Source organism: Carcharhinus amblyrhynchos, chromosome 13 (genome assembly GCF_965287045.1).
Source record: "Carcharhinus amblyrhynchos chromosome 13, sCarAmb.v2.hapA, whole genome shotgun sequence".
Taxonomy (NCBI): Eukaryota; Metazoa; Chordata; class Chondrichthyes; order Carcharhiniformes; family Carcharhinidae; genus Carcharhinus; species Carcharhinus amblyrhynchos.
The window spans coordinates 35055899-35083045 of NC_137336.1; the positions used below are offsets into that span (position 1 = coordinate 35055899).

The window sequence follows — 27147 nt, forward strand, 5'->3', positions numbered from 1 at the left end:
AGCCAAATGCTGTCAAGGATGAGATGCCCTCACAAGAAGAGCATGTGTATTGCAGTCCAAGCTGCCCTGCGTCATTGGTCAATGAGTTGATGCATCAGTTGGATCTTTGGAAGGTCTTGAAGCACAGGATCATGGTGCTTCATCACTACTTCTTCCTCCAAAGACGTGTGTCACTCCATACATCTTCCTCATCATGTTTATCACTGTTCTGGAGAGACATGTTATCATGTTATATAGAACGCAGCATGGTGGCACAGTGGTTAGCACTGCCGCTTCACAGCGCTATGGACCCAGGTTCAATTCCCAGCTCGGGTCTGCGTGGAGTTTGCACGTTCTCCCTCTTGTCCATGGGTTGCCTCCGAGTGCTCCATTTTCCTCCCACAGCCTGAAAGACATGCTGGTTAGGTGCATTGGCCATGCTAAATTCTCCCTCACTGTACCTGAACAGGGGCTGGAGTGTGGTGACAAGGAGATTTTCACAGTAACTTCATTGCAGTGTTAATGTAAGCCTACTTATGATACTAATAAACAAAACTAAAAAGAACTTAATGCGAGAAACCTTGGATGTAGTGTAGTGAACAGTATGATCCCCAGGACCAGTCCAAGCATCAGAACCATATCTTTAGGAGTCTGGTGGTTTGCTGTATGTTGGTCCTGGTGCAGAGGGGACAGTCATTGCAGCAACCCTGTGCCTCTGTTGTAGGTTTGTGGATAGATATCAGCACTCATTTATTTAAAATATAGTCCTTGTCCCCTAGCAGCCATCCAGGTAGTTATGATTACCTCAGGATGGAGGCATCATGAAGGGTGCTGGCAAATCCCATACACACACCTGCAGAAAGCACTGTGGTGGTCACACACCAGTCGTATACTGGAGCAATTAAATCCCTTCCTAATGATAAATGCTGCACCTGAGGAAATTCCACCACAGAGGCAGAGCCATAGTCCACTGTGCCTGCATAGTCTCACCAGTCTGGAACTAGTCCAGTGCCCCCTCATCCAGGGTATCTGTCATCTGCCTGTTGCTATGATGGATGGCCACTGGCAAGATCTTACATGGAACCACTGCTGCCTTTTAAAACAACCAAGAGGCAAAGAGGTTACGACCAGGGTGTGCCCTTGTGACTGACAGGGCCTAAAGTCCATGAGGGTACACAAATCATCAGTTACCTCGCTAAATGCAGCCGCGGGTAGCCCTGCTGTTCCAGTATGTCCAGAAACTGATTCTAGGCTGTACACCATATGGTGAATTTACGGTCTACATGCCTTCTCCTCGTTCATCACCTCTATGTCCTTCAGTACCAAGGAGCTGAAGGTATTGTGACAGCAGCTCCTCAATTCTGCTCATTGCAGGCTCTGTAACTGACGGATTAGAGATGGATTACCTGTCAGCAGCTGCAGTACTTGGATCAGCCAACACCCTCTCTCGCCAAGAGCTGTAAACTCCTGCAGGTGTACCCCCGTCCTTCAATTGGCCTAATCCTGCACATTAAATCTGTGACCGCTGCTCACATAATGGCCACTCGATGCCTCTGCGTGAGGTGCAGTCTTCTCCATCCCTATTTTCATCAATGGGTAGGAATTGCTCCGATCTCTGTGACTGTCTCCTCACTCTGATGCGACCTCCTTTCCACAGACTTACTTGCGGCCCTGAGTAATCCCCTGCGTCCCTTTCAAAACCCCAGTCTGCACTTTAACAAGCTCGCCGCTGACTCGGATTAATGAGCTGCCAATGCTGCGACCAACAGTCTGGTTCCTCCACCGAAACTGTTGGGGGGCAGGACCCTGGCTGAAAGCCTGCATTACCACAGAGCAATGCGATTTTGCCGGCCTTGATCCCACCTCAACTCACCTAGGAAAATTCACCCCACCAATCACAGGAGACCAATTTAAAGTTAGTTGTTGACTTTTCTGATGACCCTTCCTCATCTCACTGTTGAAAGTGGATAAACAGCGTGATTTATACTAAACATCCTGTAGCAGACCAGCTGCATTTATTCGAAAGGAACTATTTCTGGTACTGACCTGCACAATTTTCGTCGGTCACACACCACTTACTTGCTGCACGTTCTTCAATCCCGGTAAACAAGACGCTGTCTGAAATGAAGTGCCAATTGCAGTAACATTACTGGCACTGTAACATTCACAAATCAGCTACAGCTCTGAGACAAAAGGAGCAAAATGCCACAAATGTTCCAAGTTTAATAAATATTAAAAATAAAGGTTCTAACTCTTATATACAAATAATGTACAAAAGAGACTCTTCAATGGAGCTGCTGTAGTAATTGCAAGTGTAATTGGTGCAGGTGATGTAATCCATACATACAGGAATAAGGCCAGTAGAGCTATTACTTAATGATGGAAAATAACATATGCCACAAAGCATGATTAAAGCATTGGATCACAACTCATAAACCACTTTTACATTTCAAAGTAGAATGTCAGCATTCAGTATGTAACAAAATAACTGAATAAAGTGAAGCATACATTTTGTCACACCCCTCCTCAATTGGGAATAACAAATCCAGCCTTGGGTTAAGAAAAACACCACAAAATATGTAATCTGTAAACTAGTCAGAATGAGTATTTTGTAAAACTGAGAACATCACTTTGTTAGAGCAATGAATTTTAGCGGGTAAATGATACGGGATCGCTTTCAGTGTTGGATGGCATCTGTAATTTGACATGGAATTGTGAGGAATTTCTGTTTTGCTGAGGTGATCTGAAGTTCATGCCATTCTGAATGTGCAGAGAAGCACTTCAGCCTATGCCTGGCACATGTCTATCACGGCCGCAAATGCACAAATCAATCGGTGTCCGATAGATTAAAAACAGGTTTATGCTTCAAGCAGGACTCATGTCCTGATGTATTCGAATCACTGGTCCAAAATTTCCGAGATCCCTGGTCAGCACGACCTTATTATAAAACCCTGACCAGGCACCTTGATTTCCCAATGGATCAGGCAAGGTTCCTGGGAAATCTGGTTTATGAGCTTAACTTTCTCTTTTGAGGTGTTGGCTGATCTCTGGTCACCATTTTTACTTCCGCTATAACATTTATTTTTGTAAGCCCGGAATTTAAATGCAGTACCAAGCGACTACAATTTCTTTAAACCTACATGTAACATTGTCATTCAAATAACAGGAATGAGGAGTCGGTGATTACATGGTTTTCCTTTTCCTCATACTATAATCGCTATTTTTTTTGATGAAACCTATTGTTCTGCACTTACATGAAATGGAAACATCATTAAGGTGACTAGAGCAGATTTTACATGATTATTACATTAAGGAAGGTACAGCGGCTAACTGGGTGACCTCAGGAAGTGACCTAAACATATGAGAAAATTGTTCTTGAGCACAGCCAATGTGCTGTTAAGCATTCACTGTCATTTATACAAAGACACCAAAAGAATACTGTAATGAGGCTAACAAATTAAACACTGAAGTTGAGTTTCCTTTCAGAAAGTTAAAATAACTTAAGTGGTTACCCCTCTGTGAGCCAAACGGGATGGCAGAAAGTGTAAATCTGCCGGTGAGGATGTTTCTGGACAGTTTCCAATTTGAAGTTTTAACAATAGTAACATAGGAATCAGGAACAGAAGTAGGCAAATTCAGCCTTTCGAGCCTGCTCCGCCATTCAATCAGATCATGGCTGGTCTCTTCATTTATACATTATATAAAACACATTAATTAGCACAATTGCAATGGGTATGCCTACCAGCCACCATCTTTCACATTAGATGCTATCGATAGGTTGCTACAGGAATTCCTTTAGTCCTTTAAAGATTATAGGAATAGTCTTTGGATTTAGGCTTGTAACAATGTTATTTTGTAGAAAATAGTGCAAATTAATTACTCTGTGGTTCTATCCAAGTGTAAACGTTAAGAATTTTTTTTGCAGATTTTACTCGAGCTACAACTTCTTCAGGTTGAGGAATAACTAGAGGAAATTCAGCACCATGTATTCTGGAATTTAAGAAACTCTAAAGAATGCAGCATCGAAAGCAAAACCTACGTAACACGCTGGCAATGTTTATCCGTCTGCAACACCACAAATAACCTTTTTGCTTTTTTTACACAATCTCACAGGCAGGAGCTGAACGAGAACCTGAGGAGACGATGGTCCGAAGAGGAATGAATCTTATGTGCCACTAGTACAGTACATAGGTATAATGCGAATATTCAGCACCATTTTTCCGGAAGATTTACTGCAATTTATAAAGAAATAAATGTTGGTGCAAAATATTATGTTAAGTGCAATATAGTGCAGCATAGGGCCACTAGGAGGAAGTCAGTCGAGAGAATCCTCGCCTGCTAAAACCAAACCACTTGCTATCAAGATGCGCGCGCCCGTGTGTGTATGAGTGCATGTGTGAATGTGTGTACGTGTGTGTGTGTGTGTCTGTGTGCATGTGTGTGTGTGTGTGCACCTGAGAGATGCCTGGCAAAGCTGTGAGACAAATGCTTCATGCTGACTTTTTTTTAATAAGGTAGATTACTAGAGTTAGAAGTGTTTGTATTATAACTGTGTTAACACTGCTAAAATAAATTTCTGCTGTTCATTTCCAGTCCCGTTTCTGTCGTATCGAGAGTGAAGCACATTTGTTCTCCAATGATCCACACTCATATCTCCGCATGAGGTAGACGGTTGTCCTTTACAGATGAAACTCTTTTGTCCAAGGAATTGTTCAGCATTTCTTTCCTCTTCTGGTCGAGCAGATACTGGAGTCTATGGTTGCTTACTATATTTGGCCGGTTCGGAATTATAAATTTTTGCTGGGGTTTTTTACTGTTCCCATTTTCTCCCTTGTCCGTCTGCCCAACTGCATTTTTCTCGGCGCTGTCACTTGTTCCGTTTACCGGGGGAGAGGTAACAACCTTTGGCTTCTTTGTGGTCTCAGGTGGCGTGGTCGGTTTAACGTGCTTCGAGGGTTCAGAGTCATTGGTCTTGTTTGTAAACTGCTGAGACAGTGAATTGCAATACTTGCAACAGAGCTTGTTGTAGCCAGGAATAGAGCAATACCTGGCAAGTACCTCCATACGGCAGAAGATTGACTTGTCCCCATGACAAATTGCTTCTGCGAAGATATTAAGATGAAAAGAAAATTAGACCGGTGAAGGATATACTGTCATCATTTAACAGGTTTTTTTTCGTAGCTGATTCGTGCAACAGCTGCTCCCTGATACAGTTGGTTTATTGCTTTTTCTTTAAAGAGTTAGGTATTTTAATAGACAGGTAAATGAGTTACATTGGAAAGGAAAGTGAATTAAACACTTTTCTGGCTATCTATATTAGAAGTATCATAAAATAGATGCATGATAGAACCCCTGCAGTGCAGAAGGGGGCCATCTAGCCCATTGCACCTGCATTGATAATAACCCCAGCCAGGCCCTATCCCTGTAATCCCACATATTTACCCCGCTAATCCTCCTGACACTAAGAGGCAATTTAGCATTGAGGCCAATCCACCTAACATGCACATCTTTGGTGGAAACACCCGGAGGAAATCCACACAGGCACAGGGAGAATGTGCAAACTCCACACAGTCACCCGAGGCCGGAAGTGAACCCCAGGTACCTGGCAATGTGAATCAGCAGTGCTAACCACTGTGCCGCCGATGTTTTCTGGCTATCCACATTATAACTGGTTTAATGTATATTCATCTTTTGCAAACGGATATCAGAGCTGATTTGTTGGCTTTGCTTGCATCTTAACCAAATAAATTGTTTCGTAATTTGTGAAATACATTTATTTTGAAATACTGATTTCACTAGGGACTTGATCTTCTCTCGAGGTAAAATGAAACAGGCTGCAATCCTTTGCTTGCAGCTTCTGAAGCTGCTTCAGTTAGTCGTGGTATCATAGTTTCTTTGAGGTGGATCTTTTTCCCCCCGGGCTTTTTATACCTATTTCTCCTAGTTTGTACAAAGTGAAATTGCAGGCTTTGTTCTCAAATATTTTGTTTCCTCAGAGGTCAAACCGAACATAATAGCCATTTGCTTAGAAAAATGCCTTTAAAATCCAGCGTTTGTGTCAGGATCTTTTGTTTTGTAATGGTTAGAAATTAGCTCTGTAAATGGTATCACTGGGATGTTTATTTAACAAGCCCCACTGAATTTCATATTCAAGGTTGCATAAAACGCAGCTTGTTCAACATAGAAAATCAAAAATAGAAGAAATAAGGTTAAAAATACTGGAATTTCCAAGTGACTGATGTCTTTCTATGGTTATGAAAAAAAATGGAAAAATAGACAATGTTTTATTTCTTGACATAGGTTTTCATTTATTTGCAGAAACTAATGACAAACTGGAGGAACACAAGTCCCCAGATCTTCATTGGTAAGAAAACGCATCTGAATGTACAAGATCACAGTTAACTTGGTAAACACCGTCACCAACCTTACAAAAAAATTCGAGAAGTGAATGATGGAAGCTGAAATGGTACATCCTCACAGTTATATCAAATGTTTACTAAGTATCAATAAATTATCCCTGATAAACCAAAGTGCTTACAGATGTAGTGCACATTACTGAGTACAATACTGCACTGTCTGTAGCCACCAAACATGGTTAATCTATTTAAATCTTTCTGACTATATAGTAACAGAATTAACAATGGAGCACATCTGTACAAACACCAATTATGTCACATATAACACTTTCAGTGCAATAGTCGTGGCTCATCAGTTCTCCTTGTTTATCAGGTTTATCACACATCCTAAAACTTCCACTGAAATACTCACAACAAAAGCTGGTTATGTGATCACATGACAATGATATGGTCAAAGTGCTTTTCACAGTTTCCCTCCCAAACTAAATAATTAAATTGTTTAAGTGTCCACGTTTTCAGTAATTTTATGTTTCAGCATTTATTTCCAAACTATCTTCAAAATATTGCATTTTCAATTTTTAAGCTTGCAGAGTTTTGTTTTATTATCCCTAGCATCGGGAATGGTTTGCCTTGACAGCCAGACATGGCAGTGATTATCACTGCAGTGGCTTGGCGGAGGATTCAGTACATAGGCTGTTCCCTGTTTTATTTCCCATTGCCTGCAGTAGTAACAAAAACTATTACATTCATCCTTAAATAAGGCATTTTTCTAAACAAAAGAAACTTCATGAGGTACTGTATTGTAATTGCGCGCAGTCAAATATATGCGACTGATGACATTAGCCAATTAACACAAGCAGACACTCACTCATGCAAAATAACTTAATTGTCAAACATGCCACAGATGAAGATGGAACCATGCACTTGCTACCTAGAAATAGAGCACGAGCCATTATTCTTCACTCCACACAGTGAAATGCAACAGCACAATGTCAAGCAATAGAAATCTATCTCGGAAAGCAACAAATGAGAGAAGGAAAGTGAGTTACTTGCAGCTACTGTTATTTAGGTCATAGCACAAAAACTACTCTAGGAAATTCTAACAAAGTATAAGAGATTTAGAGAGGAGGAAATGGTAGCACAAGAAGATGTTATTGTGATGTGATCACATTCACAATAAATTTCTCAGTTTCTGTCAAACTGAGGCTGTGTTTCATTAGAGCCTGTTTATCAAGCAAATCAAACAGTAAGCAAGCCGGAGACAGCTCCCGTTCAGAGGCCTGCAACGTACTGTCGAATTCCTCCATCGAAGTGTGAAGTCACTCATGTGGACCTCCATCACGAGTGCTGCACAAGCTCTAGAGAAGAGGCAGGCTGTGCACCAGGGCCCGGTAGAAGTATTAGTGTCATAATGCAGTTGCTAATCAGAGGAATGCACAATGAAGAGAAAAGGACACTAGGAAGGGTAAAATCCATGTGAGAAACTGCATGCATTTAAAGCCAGGATCAGAGTTATAATGTGATTTACTTTTCGAAACTTTCTGAATAGGATATGCAGGATCTGGACGCGAGAGCCATTGGATTAATGACTTTCCTTTGGAGGAAGTGAGTGAGGTTTGCAGAGACGAGTTTTCTAGAAAGAATGGAACATATAAATCATCAGCAACATACAAAATACAACGAATGAAATAAAACTCAGTGCTTGTTAAGACTTTACTATTCAAGTAGTTGTTACTCCAACATCCTTATTTATTTGCATTTATATCAAAACAGTTCATACTTTCATCTTTTTACTTGGCATTTAGAGAGATGTTTGTGCAGCAATTCTGCAATATGCACATGCTCAATAATATTTTTAAATCACATTGTTCTCATCACGTTCTAATTCTTCAATGATTTATGTAAATGTTTAAACATTCTGGGCGTGATCCTACGTCCTGCCCAACTTTCAGTGAGGTGAGGTAGTAAGATTAGGCAGGAGTCAAAAAGATCAGAAACAGACCTGGGAACACTTTAGAAGAAGTGGCGATCAGGGTGAGAGGGAGGGAACTTTGCGAGGTGAGGGAAATGATTGGAGGTGGGGGTGCTGATGTCTGTGGGGTGGGGTGGGTGGTGGCAGACCAGCACAGGGGGTGATCGGCAAGTAGTGGGGAGGGGGGGGGGGGTTCTGATGTCCATTGGGGTGGGGAGGGAGATGGGGGGATGGGGAGTTAAATGTCAGGAGATCTTACATGGGGCACATGGGGGGAGTGGGGAATATCAAGAGATCTCCCATGGGGCGGGTGGTGGGTGGTTGCAGTGGGGGAAATATTGGAAGATCTCCAAGTCCAGTGGGGGATCAGGGGCGTCTGCTCAAGAGCACTGATAGAGCTCAGCAGCCGGCTCCCCCTAAGCTCTCTAAGCTTTTCTCGCTTAGAATTTTTTTGGTAAGATCGCCTCCTCCGTCTTTGATGCTATAAGATGGGAGATAAAATCCCTGATCACCTGCTCCCAAATGGAAGGGAGCCTGGGCCTGAAATCAGATTAAAAACACTGTAGCCTCAATTTTCTAACTGATGTTCCCTATGAGCGTGGTCCTGAATGAGCAGGCGGGAGTGTTGTCACTGGCAGAAAATGATTCCATATACTTTTGGAAGTTAACATGAATTACCAAATGCTCATGGTAACTTGAAGACAGTCTAAATGACTTACTGTGACATAGAGGCATTCTACATATTCGGATGGCATCTGGCTTTTCCTCCTTACAGTGGCCAACCATATTGTCCCTTGTTCGGCACACTACCTGTCTCTCCTGTGTTCCATTGCTACAAGTTACAGAACACTAACAAAACAACAAGTTGGACATTTGAGAAAGAAAACAGCAAAACCATAATCCAATAACTGAAATACATGACTATGCCATATAAAGATACACATGCAAGTGGTACATTGGCAGAAAAAGAGTAATGAGCTTGATGAAATATCTTTAACAAACTGCAATATCTTTGCAAATGTCTTTGGTGGTGGTGGGGGGTGGGGGGGGAGGAGGGGGTGCTTGGGGCACAGTGGTTAGCACTGCTCTCTCACAGCGCTAGGGACCTGGGTTCGATTCCCAGCTTGGGTCACTGTCTGTATGGAGTTTGCACGTTCTCCCCGTGTCTGCTTGTGTTTCTTCTGGACACTCCGATTTCCTCTCATAGTCCAAAAGACATGCTGGTTAGGTGCATTTACCATGCTAAATTCTCCCTCAGTGTACTGAAGAGGTGCCAAAGTGCAGCAATTAGGGGATTTTCACAGTAACTTCATTGCAGCGTTAATGCAAGCCTACTTGTGACACTAAATAAACTTTAAATAGGATAGGATTTAGCTCAGAACCAGGCTGGAAATTGGTGCGAGACTGGAACAAGCACGGTAGGGCGGCACAGTAGCACAGTGGTGAGCACTGCTGCTTCACAGCTCCAGGAACCTGGGTTTGATTCCCGGCTTGGGTCACTGTCTGTGTGGAGTTTGCACATTCTCCTTGTATCTGCGTGGGTTTCCTCCCACAGTCCAAAGATGTGCGTGTTAGGTTGATTGGCCATGCTAAAAAAAAATTGCCCCTTAGTGTCCTGAGATGTGTAGGTAGAGGGATTAGTGTGTAAATATGTAGGGATATGGGGGTAGGACCTGGGTGGGATTGTGGTCAATGCAGACTCTTTCTGCATTGTAGAATTTCTATGATAAGCAATTACATTAGTCTGGAATTCTTGCTAGTTAACCAGTTTTTCTAAGGAATACGTATGCACCCAGCTGAAATCTCAGAGTTAAAACTACACCAGCAATAAAGCCTTTGGGATTGCAGTTGGCCTAAAATCCAATTCAACTGGGTGTGCTCAACGGCAGTTATTGATCTGAAAAAGTAGAATTGCTACCTATTCATCTTCTAGTTTAAAAAAGAACAAAGCTCAAAGAAGAAATTTCCAGGAATCAGGCACAGAATTGCTTTGATCGGTGGTGCCTGCCAAGAGTCTATCGAACTGTTGACGGTTTAGCTCATGACCAATAATATATCAGCATCTCAGTACCAAAACCCAATCAGGGAGTAACTTGCAAACGGTATTAAGACCAAGTAACATTGAGTCACAACAATTCTCCTGACCCACAGCGAAGCTGCTAGCACAACCTTAAACAGGAACCAAGAAATTGCAGTAACCTTTAACTCACCTGCGACCAAGGTCCTATCCTCCACTGTGCAGGACAGAGTTCTCGATTACAGGGTTTTCTGGTCTCGGGTCGATCCTCATTGCAGTATTTACTGTGCACTGAGCGATTGGTACCATCGGTGAGAGGCTGAACACACCTGACAGTACGAATTTGATATCCAGATTTGCCACACGTTCTGGTGCAGGGTTCCCATTCTCCAGTAATCCATCTATAAAATACAAATTAAGTTACCAGAGTCAAAGCATTTATGATACCACATGATATTTCATGATCTCAGCACTCTAGTGTGGTGTTCAAATTTTGCTGTGCCCGATTTTTATGATCTTACAAAAATAGAAATTTTAAGCCAATATATCAACCAAATAGAGATTCAGGGAGTGCCCCCATATCACTACAAATAAATAATCAAAAGACACTGCTTCCAAAATTTAAATGTAAATAAACCACTGATAAAACACCAGTTTAAAGCAACTGGAGAGCCAGAATATTCTATGACGGTCAGTGTGGATTGCTTGTGGGTATGAGTGATTTACAGAGATCGTGGGATGAATTCTGGGTGGGAGGGGGTATATTACTCGACTCCGCCATTAGATTTTTGCAACACCAGGTTAAAGTCCAACCAGTTTATTTGATAGTAATCCCACAAGCTTTCAGAAACACTTCCTTTCTCAGGTGTGTGAGAAATAAACTAATTAGACTTTAACCTGGTGTTGTGAGACTTCTTACTGTGTTTACCCCAGTCCAACGCCAGCATCTCTACATCATTAGATTTTTGGGCAGGGAGGGAATGGACACACTAGGGAAGGGAGTAAGAAGGGTTGGGTTTAGGTTTTGGAGGCTAGGCTGGAAAGCAGAAAGGGTGGTGTAAGGGTGAGTTCCGATCTTAGGCAGTAGCTCCCAATGTGCACAGGGCATCCTTCCCCCAGAAGGATGTACCCCGTTCTTTCCCACTCTTTCAGCAACTTTGGTGAGAAAATAGCCTTCCTGTTCTCACCTGTCTTCCACTGCCCAGTGCATTCTGCCAGTGCAGATCGACGGAAGTCCTTAAGTGACCATTAACTGCCCACTTGAGGGCCTCAACGGACCTGAGGTCAGGTTGCCTTACCCACTTCCTGTACTATGGAGACCAGCTCGGTGTGGATGGGTAGATAGTAGATTATCCATTGTGCCCTCCATCTCCCCTCCCAAACCTGAAAACATTTCGATGGGGGTGGGGGGAGGCTGTAATACCCAGCCCCATGAGTAGAAGTGACCTATGAAACACTTCTTTTACCACCCCCTCCACTCCTACCTGTTTTCATCTGATGTTATCAAGGGGCATAATTAAGATATGAAACAGGAGAGGGTCACAGATGGATCTTCGGGGAACACCAGAGGTCAAGGTGTGGGAACAATGTGGTGGTGGATGTTTCTTTTCAAACATTTTTTGGGAAGATAAGGATGTGTTTGTGTGTGTATGATTGATTACACTGGGGAAGGTAGATAGAGGCAGCTCACTGAGAGAACTTAGAGATAAAATGCTAAGGTGCTAGGTGCATGCATTTGTAATGAGATGCATTATCAATGCATAGGAAGGTTGGATTAACAAGTAAAATATGTTGGGTTTAAAATTTGCATTAGGAGATAGGTAGGAACTTAGCTTTTCAGCTGTTAAATTTCAAAGGGATAGTTAGAAGTGACAAGACACTTTTACAACTTACAAAGATGTCATAAGTAATCAGGGAAAGGTTATTAAAATTTTGTAGAAACCAATAGGAAAACATGAAAGATGATTATACTTTGGAAAAGTTGAATTCAAAGAGGTGCTTGAGGAAAATGGAATGAAGTCACTGAAATATCTTTCCACAGATTAATTCCAACCTTAAGTGGAATTGGTGGTGAGGGAGTGGAACCTGTGGCAATGGCCAAAGGCAATGGTTTCATTTTTCCCAATGTTTAATTACAAGAATTTTCAGCCCATCAGGAACTGAACTCTGATGATTGAGAGGGTTTGGCAGAAGTGATGGTGAGGAGCAGTTAGCTGGATGTCATTGGCCCCCAGGACCTGACATATTTGCCTGGTGTAGGCCGGGGCAGAAGTTCACATGGAAGTACAGGTTTCCCCATGGAATGTGTCTTTTCTCCTTGACAGATTCTCTATCTGATTGTGAGTCTTGACTTCCCATTAGACTTGACGGACTCTGGAGAAGGATTCAGGAATAGGTCCAATTTGCCACTTCAGAGGGATTGGGAGCCAGGGGAGTGTGTGATTCCCAACTCTGTGGGACTTTATGTAGAAATGTATCTAACAGGGGAGACACTCCTGCTGCTCCTGGCCACAAGCCTTCCCATAAAGAACTCCTCCTTGCCACAAATCTCTCCTCACCCACCCCTAGCCCCCTTCAGCTGCTAAGTTTAAGAGCCTCTGGTTAGACACTGTTGAGAAGGTTTAATCAGAGGCTACCAGCCTAATTAAAACATCTGGATTGCCAAGCTACTAACTGGGGACAGGTATGCTGCCAATCACCATTAAGCCTGAAATAAATGGGTTGTGGTTGAATTTAAGCTTTTAAAAACAATGTTAACATCCCACTCCGCCCCAGCCCAACCATTTCTGGGAGGATTAATGTCCTCCCCCATGTCTCCAGGTGATGTGACTGAGTAGAAGCGTGTAGTTAAGAAACAGAACAAGGAAGCTGTTCCTGTTCACTTACATGGGCTGGGAGCACTCGTGTAAGTTGCACATTCGACGGATTGGCTTTGGTTTTTTACTCGCATCACAGAAGCTGCGATGAATCATCTTGGCATCGGCCTTCCTGCGACAGCCGTATCTTGTAAACTGAGCACCTTGGCAAAATCAATCATCCATGTCAGAATAAAATCTTAAATGCTCATTCTCACAGAACATCCATGGGTATTCTAGCTGTTTGGATTGAATATTGATATCAACCAATTTAACTGGCAATGCAAATCTAATTTCTAACAGCTGAGAAGTTGGCAATTGCTGAAATGGAATGGATATTGAGCATTTATATTTACTGAACATTATTTCATCTTGCATTAGTAGCATTGTGACACTAATAATGTAAGCTTATTGCATCTTACTATTACAGCAATGGTTAAAGTTCACTAACTTATAGCAATTTTGTGATCCACCTACTACTGGAACACAAGATTCATCTGAATTTCAGGTTTGGCTTTGAAAGGGCTACAGTTTTTTGCACTTTGTTTCTGAAGAAGTTCTAAAATATTAAAATGATGCCATGCGCTTCAAAATGATACCAGTTTTTCTGGTGTACCTTGGCATAAAATAAACTATTTATGGAACAGTTCAGCTATATCACGGAGCAGAGGCAGAAAATTGCTGCTTTTTAAATTATGGATGGGATTTTCCGGCCACCCCAAGACCAAAGAATCCTGCCTGTGGTCATCAGACCTTTGCATGGTCCACCCTCCCCTTGCACCTGCTATGATTCTTGTGGCGGGCAGGACTTTAAAATTCTGACTATGTCTAGAAGGTGACCTAGCATTCTTCATTCTAAGCTACCATCAGTTGATAGTCCAGTACCAGAAGGTGATTTAACACCATGTCCAATAAACCAGAACTAATCAAACATAAGCTTTGCTATTGCATCAGTAATCACCTCTCTTCCCCAATCAATAGGTATTTTGTTCTTAATTGACAAAGAACAGTCAATTGTTGTTGTGACTAGTGCCAAGTAAGGCAGTTACTTACTAGTTATTCACTATTCATTGGTGAAATATACATGACTGAATACATGAGTCAGAATCTAGTGAACTTCTCAGGAGCAACAAGAGCACAAAAGTATGCTGAAAGTGTCAGATCCTCAATGTGGGATGAAAGTTGTGAATTAAATTGGGGAGGTGGTGATATAGTGGTAATATCACTTGATTAGTAATCCAGAAGCCCAGTCTAAAGCTTTGGGAATATAGCGGCTATTGGAATTTAAATTCAAGTAACAAACTTGGAATTGAAAGCTATTGTGAGTAATAGTGATCATGACAACTAACATCAGTTTCTGTAAGATCCAATTTAGTTCATTGACGGCCTTTAGGGAAAGGAATCTTACCTGGTCTGGTCTACATGTGACTCCAGATCCACAGAAAAGTGGTTGAATCTTAACTGCTGCCTGAATTGGCCTGGCAAACCACTCCGTTGAAGGAAAATTAGAAATAGGCAACAAATGTTGGCCTTGTCAGTGAAACCCACTCATAAAAGAATAAAAAAAAATGAATTGGCAGCAGATTAAAGGCAGATCATGATTCCCGACAGCAAGCCCTGAGAGCCTATTTTAAAGCATTAATGTGTCCTGCAGCCCCATTAAAAGGTGGAAGCAATGGTGTAATGGTATTGTCACTGGACGAATAATCCAGAAATTCAGTGTAGTGCTCTGGGACCTCAGGTTTGAATCCCACCATAGCAGATGGTGAAATTTAAATTCAATAAAAATCTGGAATTAAAAAATCTAATGGTGACCATGAAACCACTGTTGATTGTCATTAAAACCGAACTAGTTCACTAATGTCCTTTATGGAAGGAAATCTGCTGTCTTTACTAGCTCTGGCTTACACATGACTCCAAACCCACAGCAATTTGGCTGACTCCTAACCACTCTCCAAAATGGCCTAACAAACCACTCAGCTCAAGGGCAATTGGGGATGGACCACAAATGCTGACCTTGCTACTAATGCTCGCATCCCATGAATAAATAAGAAAAAGCCGATGGCGACCCCCCCCTCTCCGGGTTCAGTTTCCATTGTGGCAGAGGACACGAACAATGGAAAGCTCCGTTGATAGTGGCAGGACTGGAAGATCCAACCTCCAGCTAATGGCGGGTCAACTCTGCCACCGCAAAAAAACTCTGCAGGGGGACAGAAACTCTCTCCCACTGAGTGCACACAAAATTAGTGGGTGGTTTGATGCGGATCCATAACTTCCCAATAACATTATATAATAATAACTATTAGTAATATATTACTTATATCCAATAATCAGTAGTTGTTTCACAGAAGCTATACTCTAATTTATTTTCCAGCCATGAATTACCTCCTCCACACTGTTTGGAGCATTGAGACCATCTCTTCAAAGCCCACTCAAAAGTCGCCATGTCTTCCTGTAAAACCTCATTTGTCATAGTGGCCAAGTAATCTTCATGAATTGTGTACTTATAAGTCAGGGTGGATTTGGTATCATCACCTGGCATCATCTATTTGTTTAAAAAAAATCAGAAAGATACATGAGTAATGATTACATATTCACAAAGTCTATTGCTTCAAATAATCACATTAACAATCTAACAGAGAGTACACAAGCACATTAACAACTACAAGGGAAAATTAATTGACAGACATGGGGGAATTATGCATTGAGACATCAACAAGCAACTCAAACTCTGCTGAGCTCCTGATCAGAACAATGAGCAGCTGAGTACAAATGAGATCTCTCCATAAAAGGAAAAGCTTTGATGTGGTTTCATCTACAACATTGAAAATAGGTCGTTCAGCTCTTCAAGCCAGCTCTGCTGTTCAGTATGATCATGGCTAATCCTCTATCTCAAAGTCATACGCCCGCACTCTCCCCTCACTCATTGATGCCTTTAATGTCTAGAAATCTATTTCCTTCTTAAATATGTTCCATGACTTGACCTCCAGGTTCTGTGGTACAGAGTTCCATCTGCATACTTGCTTTCAGTGCTGGGGTACAATGACACCCAGGTCCAAATATACCTCTCAACATTTCCCAATCTATCACCATTTAAACAATACTCTGCCATTCCGTTCTTCCTACTGAAGGGGATAATTTTACACTTATCCACATTATGCTGTATCTTCTATGTATTTGCCCATTCACTTAATTTGTCCAAATCATCTTGAAGCTGCTTTATATCCTCCTCAGCACTTCGTCTGCTCACCGAGTTATGTGTCATTGGCAAACTTGGAAATACTAATCTTGATTCTCATTCAAATCATTGATATATATATTATGAATAGCTGTGGCTCAAGCATTAAACTCTGCAATGTCCCACTAGTCATCACTTGAAAAAGACCCATTTATTCTCTGTTTTCTGTCTGTCAACCAATTCTCAAGTAGATTCGTGCCACAAAAAGGTAGGCAATAACCCTCGCCAACAAGAGAGGATCTAACATCACTCCCTAACATCCAATGGCATTACCATCACTGAATCCCCCCTTATCAAGAACCTGGGGATTAAAATTGATCAGAAACTGAACTGGATTAGCCATATGACTACTGTGGCTACAAGAGTAGATCAAAGGCAAGTAACTCACCTCTTGACTCCCCAAAGCCTGTCCACCATCTACAAGGCACAAGTCAGGAGTGTAATGGAATACTCTCCACTCGCCTGGATGGATGCAGCTCCAACAACACTTGAGAAGCTTGACACCATCCAGGACAAAGCATCCTGCTTGATTGCTACCCCATCGACAAACATTCAATCCCTCCACCATCAACGAACAGTGTCAGCAAGATGCACTGCAGGAACTCACCAAGGTTCCTCAGGCAGCACCTTCCAAATCCACGACCACTACCATCCAAAAGGGCAAGGGTAGCAGATACCTGAGAACACCATCACCTGGAGGGGAGACCAAAAGAGGGACATACATCGTAAAAGTCCTACTTGGAGAGGACTTTTCCACAGCACTGCTAAGCTACAAGTCCATTCCTTTACAATATGGCCTGTCCCCATCTACACACCTGATGGGCAGGAAACTCTGCACACAACTTTCAAAACTGCTGACAAACTAATAGCAAAGCTAGTAACCGAGGATTACCAGGACACACAAGCAAGAGAGCAGTCCTACAACAAAAAGTATCACACCTGACACTTGCCCTAACTACAAAAGGATGACAAGATTTAGATTAAGGACCTCGAGAAATAAAGTATTATCAGGAAGCATGATGATCAATCTCAGTTCTGCCTAGTTGGCACCTCAGCGTGTACAGTCATAAGGAACAGGACGAGTTGCCTTCACATCCCTAAATTGCCCGTTTCCAGGGTACAGTGGAGAGATATTGAGGAAGATACCCAGATGTCAGAACAAGCTTCAAAACAGTGCAGTAGTTTTCTTGCAGTCTGCCACTGCTCCTATAGTGTGAATGAGACTTGGGAGGGTTACAAGGGCTGAACCTTTGGACTCAGAATGGGGAGTATTAATGATGTAAATGGGTGGTGTAAATTAGAATAACTTGAAATACCTTGGATAAAGGCTTGGGGAGGGCGGGGGCAGTGTAATGTAAAGGATTGGCACATACAGTGGTACCAAGCATGGTCTAGTGTTGAATAGAGCCGTGTGCACCTGCAAGCACGGAGACAGCTCTTAGCTTGAATTCTTTACTGTATATGTACATAGTTCTTGTAGTTAATAAATATATATAGTTAACCTACTTAAGGCTAGATACCATTCAGCAAATCATTAAGAACCACTGAATGGTATCTAATATCCTACGGTAGTGGGGAGCTGTCTTCTTGAAGGTACACTCATAGTGCTATCAGGGAGTTCCAGGATTTTGACCCAATGACAGTGAAAGAACAGCGATATATTTCCAAGTCAGGATGGTGTGTGACTTGGAGGGGCACTTGTAGGTGAAGGTGTTCCCAAAGATCTGCTGCTCTGGTCTTTTAGGTGGTAGAAGTCACAGGTTTGGAAGGTTCTGTTGAAGGAGCCTTGGTAAATTGTTGCAGTGAGTCTTGTATGTGGCACACACAGCTGCCACTGTGCATTAGTGATGATGGTGGGAGTGAATGTTTAAGGTGGTAGATGAGGTGCCAGTATAACAGGCAACTTAGTCCTGGATGGTGTCAAGCTTTTTGAGTGTTGCTGGAGCTGCACTCATCCAGGCAAGTGGACAGTATTCCATCAGCCTTATGGATGAGGTTTGCGGGTCAGTAGGTGAGTTAGTAATGGCCAAATTCCCAGCCTTTAGCCTGCTCTTGTACCCACAGTATTTATACAGTTGGTCCAGTCCAGTTTCTGGTCAATTGTAACTCTTAGGATGTTGATAGTGGGGGATTCTGAGATGGTGATGCCATTGAGTGGCAAGGAGGTGATGATTAGATTTTTTTTGTTGGAGGTGGTCATTTCCTGGCTCTTATGTGGTGCAAATTAGGTGCCACTTATCAGCCCAAGCCTGGATAGTTCAGGTCTAGCTGCATTTGGACATGGACTGCTTCAGAATCTGAGGAGTTAGGAATGGTGTTGACATTCTACATTCATCAGCGAACATCCCCGTGACTAACTGTAATGAGGGAGGGAAGGTCACTGATGAATCATCTAAAGATGATTGGGCCTAGGACAATACAGAGCTCCTACTGTGATGTTTCTGGACTGAGATGATTGACCCAAACACACACAACTATTTTCCTTTGTTCTAGGTATGATTCCAACCAGTGAAGAGTTTTCCCCTATTCCATTTACTTTGATTTTACAAGGGCTCCACACTCAGTCTGATGCGACCTTGATGTTGAAGGCAATCTCTCTCACCTCCCTTCTAGAGTTCAGCTCTTTTGTCCCCGTTTGGGCTGAAGCTGCAATGAGTTCAGGAATTATGTGGCCCTGGCAGAACCCAAACCAAGCAACAGTGAGATTATAGAAATACTTACAGGTCAAAGAAATACTTAATGAAGCAAGGGAGGGGCTTGAGTGTTGTTTTATTGGAGAGAGAGAGAGAGAGAGACAGAGAGAGAGACAGAGAGGAGAGATAAAGTACTTCAGGTGATGCTAAAGTAAGGTAAATAGATAAAAAGGAGACCATAACAAAACAGGATCATCCTCTAGAACGTACAAATTACCAGCTGACAAAGAATGTTGGAGCATAAGGATTTAGGAGAAATGTGCAAAAATTACAACTGGTTATTGTTACAAGCCAGTCAGATACTTCAAGGTGTTCTATGAAGCTCGCCTGACCTGTAACGTTTTACGTTGATTTTGGTAGGATGAGCTTGACAGCTTTCACTTCGGGTGTGATTCAACTGACTCACGAGGAGCTTTTATCAAAAACAAAGTTTAATTAAGAATACTGTTGACATGCAAGACTATTAGCAAGAAATTTTAACAATTACAAACAAGAAACACAACAACCATGATAATCTACAACTCTGAAAGAAATATCTCTAATGTGTTCCAACCAAAGCCAACATTCAATACACAAAATCCTCTAAACAAACGTAGTACAGTAAAGGTTAATGCCCACTTGATACAGGAATTCAGCTTCCTGAGTTGAATGCTGAAAATCCCTTGTGAAGAAACTTAGAAGAGGTTGTAGTCTGTTTCCCAAAACACAGCTTCTTTAAGGCAGGCTGACAATAAGCCTCTCCTTCAGCTAACTGATAATAGCTTCAGAACCAAACAAAAAGAACATGGAGAGAGACTGCTTCTTAGCTTGTTGCTAATCTGCTTCAAAACACACTCCCTAAAGTGAAACTGCAAGCTCAAAGGAAAAAAATCCTTATCATCTGACTGCCACAAATGAAACTGACGGCCTGGCACAGCTTAGCTTCACCCCCAATGACATCGCTGAAGCTGTAAGCTGCATGATTTTTAAAAAAAACCTTTCTCAAAGCTACACTCACATGACATTACATTCAAACTCTCTCCTGTGTCCAACTTTCTTTCTACTGGCCATCTACATATTGCAATACTTCTGCCCCCAGCAGCGTCACCTTCGGAATCTCTTCAGTCTGCCTTTCCTCACCTTTCCCAGGTTTTGTCTCAATTCCTGCATCTCCGCATTTCATTGTTAAGTCTTTCCCAAAATGAACCTCAAACCTCAAAAGTATTCCAGAATTGGTGAGGAAATTGATGTGTCTATGGGAGATCCTTTTGGTGAAATCTTGTGGGACATGTTATTTTGTTAATGCTGCTATACAAGTGTAAATTGTATCTGTACTAGAAGGAAATGTAACTGTGATAAACCCCAGGACCTGCATGGGGAAATCACTAATTGACCTCCCTGTAGAACTCATTGAATATGAGCTCCCTGGTGATTGGTAATTACTTCACCGGGTGGAACTTGTATACCGAGCTCTATAGAAAACAGGCTGCTGAGTGGGTCCGTAATTGTACTGCCATGGTTGGGACCTGTTTGTGTTCAAACAGTTCCCAACCGTGTGGCTTGTGGTTTTGCTTTACGTTATTTTGTATAATAAAAGCACTGAATCTTTACAGCTGACTCCTGGACTTATTATAGTAACCTTACCAGTGCTACTATTCCATCATGGAGGGGTCCAACAGTTTGTAGAGATTCCTTGTCATCATCGTTGGTGTACTCCCAGATTACTCCCATTTCAATGAAGATTTTAGAATCAGGCAAATCACCCTCTCCATTCAAAACGAAATGTCCTGTAGCTTGGTTCTTGATTACTTAGCAAATAAAACAAAATAATAATTAAAGTTTGTGCCAAGTGAGCATCATGATTACATTATCAAACCGCAAAAATAACTTTTCAACATGGGATTAAATTTTAATATTAACTTTTACTGAAAACAGTACTTGAAATACTTTTAAAACATTAAACACAAGGCACTCTGGACACATCCTCCTGCTGCTTTGTGCACCCTAAATAGAATGGTATATTTTACTGATGTTGTGAACACCTATTGACACACTTGAAATTGGGAGATATGGATATCGTGGAAAGAACAGTTACAGTTGAGGGGAGTGGGGGATGGTGGCACAGTGGTTAGCACTGCTGCCCCATAGCGCCTGAGACCCGGGTTTAATTCCAGCCTCTGGTCACTGTCCATGTGGAGTTTGCACATTCTCCCCGAGTCTGTGTGGATTTCCTCTGGGTGCTCTCGTTTTCTCTCACACTCCAAAGATGTGCGGGTTAGTGGATTGGCCATGCTAAATTGTCCCTTAGTGTCAGGGGGATTGGCTGGGTAAGTATGTGGGGTTTCAGGGAGCAGGCCTGAGTGGGTTTATTGCCGGTGCAGGCTTGAATGGCCTCTTCCCACAGTGTAGGGATTCTATGAATTATGTTTAAATAATGAGGTCGACGCAAGTCATCTCTTCAAGCAGAATTGCTTTCCCTCATCAATTGTGGAATTCGTTTGAGGTTTGATTATCACAGGTTGACTTTGGGGAAGACTTACCAATGAAATGTGGAGCTGCAGTTATCTCTTGAATAGACAGGTGCCTAGCTCCAGCTGGAATTTCAAACATCTTCACATAGCCTTTCAGATCAGAGAAAAATAGTAACCAAAATATAATGTTAAAAGGAAAGGAACATATCTTGAGTGAAGTGACTTGTCTTAACATTAAAATAAAATTCCAAAATTATCACGGAGGTGACAAATGAATTGCCATCATCCTGAGTTAATATTCTTCCATGAGAAATTGTCTTGAATTTTCTCCTTATCTTCAGTACAGTAATTACACCATTGTTAGACTGTGCTTTGATCTATAAGATTAGGAAAATTTTAATCTTAGCAGATTTGGATCTATTTATATCATTATTGCACTAATTTCAAGTTTTCTCGAACTTTTAACATTAAAAATATTATATCTGTCAAAGCCTTACAAGGCTCATTTACATAAATGCACTGTTGAAGTTCAGAGAGGTTTCCTAGGTTTATGTGGCTGTTGTAATCAGTTTAATTGTATACCCCCAAAAAAACTGGCCCAATAGTTCCTAGCAATTCAAACAAGTCTATACTAAGAGATGATGTGCTGAAGAGGGAAACAATTACACTTCTAATTACAGGCTTTTATTGATTTATTAACCCTTACTTCGAATGTCAATGCTGGCCCAGTGATTAGCACTCTTGCAACTGGATGCTAGGTTTAAACTCCACTCCAGAGAGTTGAACCCTAAAATCCATGCGGACACTTCAGTGTATTGCTGAGGGAGTGTTCCACTTCCAGTGACGCCTTTCAGATGAGATGCTAAATTGAGGTCCTCTCAGGTGGATTTAAAAGATCCCGTGACATTAGTTCGAAGAAGAGCGTGGAAGTTATCCCTACTGCCCTGACTACTATTTATTCCTCTGTGAACATCAGAAGCAAAAAGGTTTCTGATCATTATCACATTATTGTGGGAGCTTGCTGCATGGAAGTTGGCTGTCACATTACCTACACTGCAATCATGGCCACACTTCACAAGTATCTCATTGGCTGTAAAGCTCTTTTAAAAAATCCTGAAAGGCATTATATAAATGAAAATCTCCCTATTTCGTATTTGTAACACTGAAGTTTATTTTAATGAACTGCTTTTCATAGAAATCAAAGAAACACTACAGTGCAGAATGAGGCCATTTGGCCCATCGAGTCTGCACCGATCACAATCCCACCCAGGCCCTACTCCCATATCCCTCTAACCTGTGCATCTCACGACTCTAAGAGGCAATTTTTAGCATGGCCAATCAACCTAACCCGCATATCTTTGGACTGTGGGAGGAAACCGGAGTACCCGGAGGGAACCCATGCAGACACGAGAAGAATGTGCAAACACCACACAGACAGTGACCCAAGCTGGGAATTGAACCCAGGTCCCTGGAGCTGTGAAGCAGCAGTGCTAACCACTGTGCTATCTCCTCCTCTCAGAATTGATTCCAACCTGTCAGGCTCCTAATCTTTCTGACGATTTTTCCCCATGTACACATAACCATGCCGATCCCAATGCCATGCTGAAACGTTCCCAGAAGCCGGTAGTTCAAGATGAGCTGAGCTGTTCATTCTGTGCAAAGAGTTGTCTGCTGACTCAAGGCAACTTGAGAGAAGGCATCGCTGGAGGATGATCGTGGGCAGCTGGGTTTTATCAATGTCCTAACGTGTGTTGATTTCCTCAGAAATGGCAATATCAGACACAAGAGGCAGGATTTTACAGCCTCACTCGTCCTGGAACTGTAAAATCATGCCTGAGGTCAACGCACCTTTCCATGGTCCGCCCGTTGCCTGCTCTAATTGCCGCCATGGTCTTTGGCTGTCATCATTCTACTGGTCCTGGATCTGCAACCCCATTGATCAGTTGCTGCCTCGTGCGACAGCTAGGAGGTCTGTCCAGCCCCGTGACGGGGCAATATCCATAGCAACTGTGATTAATGCTCTCCTTCAAAACTATCTCCAGTTGTGGCCAGAGCAACCGTTTGTCCTTTCTTGATCCCTGGCTACCTGTCATCTGAGGCCCTATTACCGAGGTTAATGCATTTACAATTTGCTGTATTATTATTGCCGGAAAGGAACAGATCACTTCGGAGATGTCACCACAAAGGAGCGAGTAGGGGAAGAAATTTATCTTGGGCAATGGTGCAAAATGGGGGAGAGCAAATTAGCATTCTATTTTATACCACACACAAATTTTATTAACCAAAATCTAACAATGCTAAATAATTTTTTCCATTTGAACTCTACTGAAAGCTGGTGCCTATCGTTTTTACCAACTGACCGCCACTCAATTTGTGCTGTGACAACGTAAACTGCTTAAACGAAATTGCAGAAATTTATACAATCGTGTGACTGCAACTATAACCAACTCCCACCCGAATGATTTGAAATATAGGGCGGGATTTTCCTGTGGGTGGACCTGTAAATTAGATGCCATATCATTATCGCAGTGCCGAATGCCAGCTGACCCACCCCTGCCCCACCGTGATACGATGAACGGCAGGTGGGTTACCCACTTGCAACACAATCGAGATTCTTAACTGGGCTATTAATGACCAATAGGGATCTTTCTCTGCCACTGCTTTAACCAGCAGCTGAAGAGGTTGGTTAAAAACGTGCAGCTCAGCATGTTTAACCCTATGGGCTGCTAGCCAGTTTAGGCGCAGGTTGCCTTTTGCCAGGACCCCGTGCCAAATGTAGGCCTCTCCACCCCAGTTTTGCCTCTCACGTACATGCTCATTCACGGAAACTGTAAAATCCCGCCCGAGGTCAAAGGACCTTTCCAATATCTAACCCTCGCCCGTTCCGATTCCTGTGGTGGCCGGGGCAGTAGAATTCCAACAGAAGTGCGATCTCGGCTGGGAAGTGGGAAGGAGAGGGGGAGGCACCTCCATCAGAGGGCCCCTTCAAACCAATGACCTTCCTCCACGTCCCACCCTGGCATGTCCCCAGAGATGCCACGCACCCCCTTCCTTCCCGCAGACTCTGCCTGTCCTGGGATGCCTGCCATTCAGCTGTCCTCCAAATCCTAGGACTTAGTTCCCTGCAGTAACTCTTCCAGCACTGCAGCACTGTTACAGGAGAGACTGGAGAGCTGCCAGCCAATCTGAGTGAGGACTGAAGTCCTGCCTTATGCCAATCAATGCTCGTTCGAGTGTGATACGGCACCAGGGCTGCCGGAGTCAGTGAGAATGTGGCTATAATTTATCACACATCGTCTTAAGTAGAAATCATCAATATTTGACGCCAACAGCATTTCGGGCTTCCAGTTAACATTTACTGACAAAAATCATCAGAGAACAGGGCTACTTCTCGTCCAACTCATTCCCAAATCTGATTGCTGACAGACTGGACAAGACCCCTTTCTCCTCTTAGCGCTTCTTTCAGCACCAGGCCAGAGGGTGTAGCTTCTGAACAGTAATTAGGAATGGGCATTTTGGCTGCTATTGTTAATTGAAGCAATTCTGTATCTAATTGAATAATTTAGTATAAAGATGAGATGCGTTCTTGAATTATTGCACTGGATGGCGTCTTTATTTCTAAGAGAATCAGAGATGCCGTGTTCCTTTTTTTCCTTTGCAGATTTTTAAAGATATAAATAATAATTAAACACACTGACCTGGCTTCTTTGCTGCTCTGGAAAATGTCCCTTTGATCACTTTGCAGTGAGAATTATCACCACCACACACCCCACACTTGTCTTCCTTTTTATTGGAGCCCAGTACTTTATCACAACCCACTTTCTGAAACATCAAAAGAGCATTAGATTTTACATTTTGGAGCACTTGAGAGTATTATTAACCAGTTCTTTATAAAGACCAGCATTAATATTAAAAGAAAGCCGTTAATGTCAAAGACATACTCGCTGAGATTCAGTTACCCCTGTGTTAGGCTAGAAATAGTAGATGATAAAACTAGATAATCATTTTCTAATGAATTTCACATTCATGGACTCCTCTCCAACTCCCATGACTCTTCCAATTTATCTGTAAAGATATGGGAGGTGAATACCCTCAGACTGTTTCCTATTACCCAGTAGAGTTGAATATTTTGGTGATTTATTCAAATAACTAAGTACATATGCAATGGTACATATGTCAGTTTAATCACTAATCAGGGACATATTCAGAAATAAAAATAAGCTTAAATTCTCAGCTGGTTAATGAGCACACTCATGCAGATTCCTCACTTCACTGGGATCTACTCATGCAAAGGCCATTGCCTATATAACTGCTGAGCTCAGAACTATGGAACATTTTCCCAGTCAAATTAGTACAGGCTGGATCCAAGGAAGTATACAAAAATGCATCAATACTTTAAGCATTGACATTTTAGCAATACTGCTTCATCCTGCTATTTGATCATCTTTCTAGCTGCCTCATAAGGCCAGTTCCCATGAAACGTTTTTGAGAAAAAAGAAATATTGGCAAGCCTTTATATTGTGCTTTGGAATCAAGTCCCAGTTGGCATTAGACTATCTATAAATTTCCAAATATTCAAGGAAAAAATGTGAATGCGTTCTTAGGTACTGTACAAATCTAGGTCTGACTAACAAGAGCTTACAGTCAAAGTCCTGGTGTGGACCCATTGAGAAAATGAGTGAACTGTGAGCTTCATAGTGGTATACTAAACATTTCACATTTGCACGTGGCAGCACTAAGCTAATATTGCAATTCTAAAAATAAAGCAAGACTGTTTTTGTGGGATTGTGTGGTCTTGTATCCTATCAGAAAAAGTAGATCAATTTGTAGGATTTGGAAAGATAACATCCAAGACTCAAACTTGTTCGAAGGTCTTTCTGGAACTAAGAGGACTGACCTAACTACGACCTTGTCTCATCCAAAAGTGCTGTCAACCCCTAAAAATTTTGATCAGAGGATTAAAGTGAGCAAAGAAATATATTAAAGAAAGAAGATAGTCAATATTGTCTTCCTTTCCTTTGTGTGCTCTCTTGCTACCTCTCCTGTAAAAATCATGATGCCACGCCAACATGAAAAAGCAGCCTAAAGGCAGACATCAAGAATTTGAAAGAGGTTCGCGTTACACTTTTATCTAGTGTACAATATTGCTGAAAGCATACCAATTAAGCAGATGCCATGCACCCAATTTATGTCAACAAACCAGATACATGCCTAAAACCTTTGTTCAGCTCTTTAAACAGTAAGGGCCCAAATATAGTTTTAAGATCCCTTTATAAAATTAGTTCTTCATGACAAAGTCAGGAATTGGATTGTCTCACTCAGGATTCTTCAGTAGCTACTTTGGCTGCCAAAAATAGGTGAATGTTGGACACATTTTAAAATTAAATTTTCTGTAGAGCTAAAGGGAGGAACAGGAATCATACCCCACAATCCTGGAAGCCAACCCCTTCCCACCATTACGTGATTCAACCCACCACCCTGAACTTACCTCAGTGCCACCGTAAGGAAGCCAAAACTACCTTTTCTTATGGGACAAGCTGCCTGTGCAGGTGGGACAACCTCCCCACAACTTACCGTTTTGGTCCCC

General features: G+C 42.2%; 1 protein-coding gene across 1 annotated transcript in view; it reads right to left on the reverse strand.

Annotated features, from left to right (window-relative positions):
• Positions 1 to 2201: 2201 nt before the first annotated feature.
• Positions 2202 to 27147, reverse strand: part of LOC145351837 (A disintegrin and metalloproteinase with thrombospondin motifs 2-like) — a 209759-nt gene continuing 184813 nt past the window's right edge. The window contains exons 14-22 of the mRNA XM_080201523.1: positions 25259 to 25382; positions 21630 to 21710; positions 20734 to 20897; positions 15565 to 15724; positions 13211 to 13343; positions 10518 to 10725; positions 9027 to 9156; positions 7864 to 7968; positions 2202 to 5081 (exon numbers count right to left, since the gene is read on the reverse strand). Of these exons, the coding sequence (XP_080057649.1) occupies positions 4627 to 5081; positions 7864 to 7968; positions 9027 to 9156; positions 10518 to 10725; positions 13211 to 13343; positions 15565 to 15724; positions 20734 to 20897; positions 21630 to 21710; positions 25259 to 25382 (1560 nt within the window). The 3' untranslated portion in view covers positions 2202 to 4626. The remainder of the gene's footprint in view (positions 5082 to 7863; positions 7969 to 9026; positions 9157 to 10517; positions 10726 to 13210; positions 13344 to 15564; positions 15725 to 20733; positions 20898 to 21629; positions 21711 to 25258; positions 25383 to 27147) is intronic.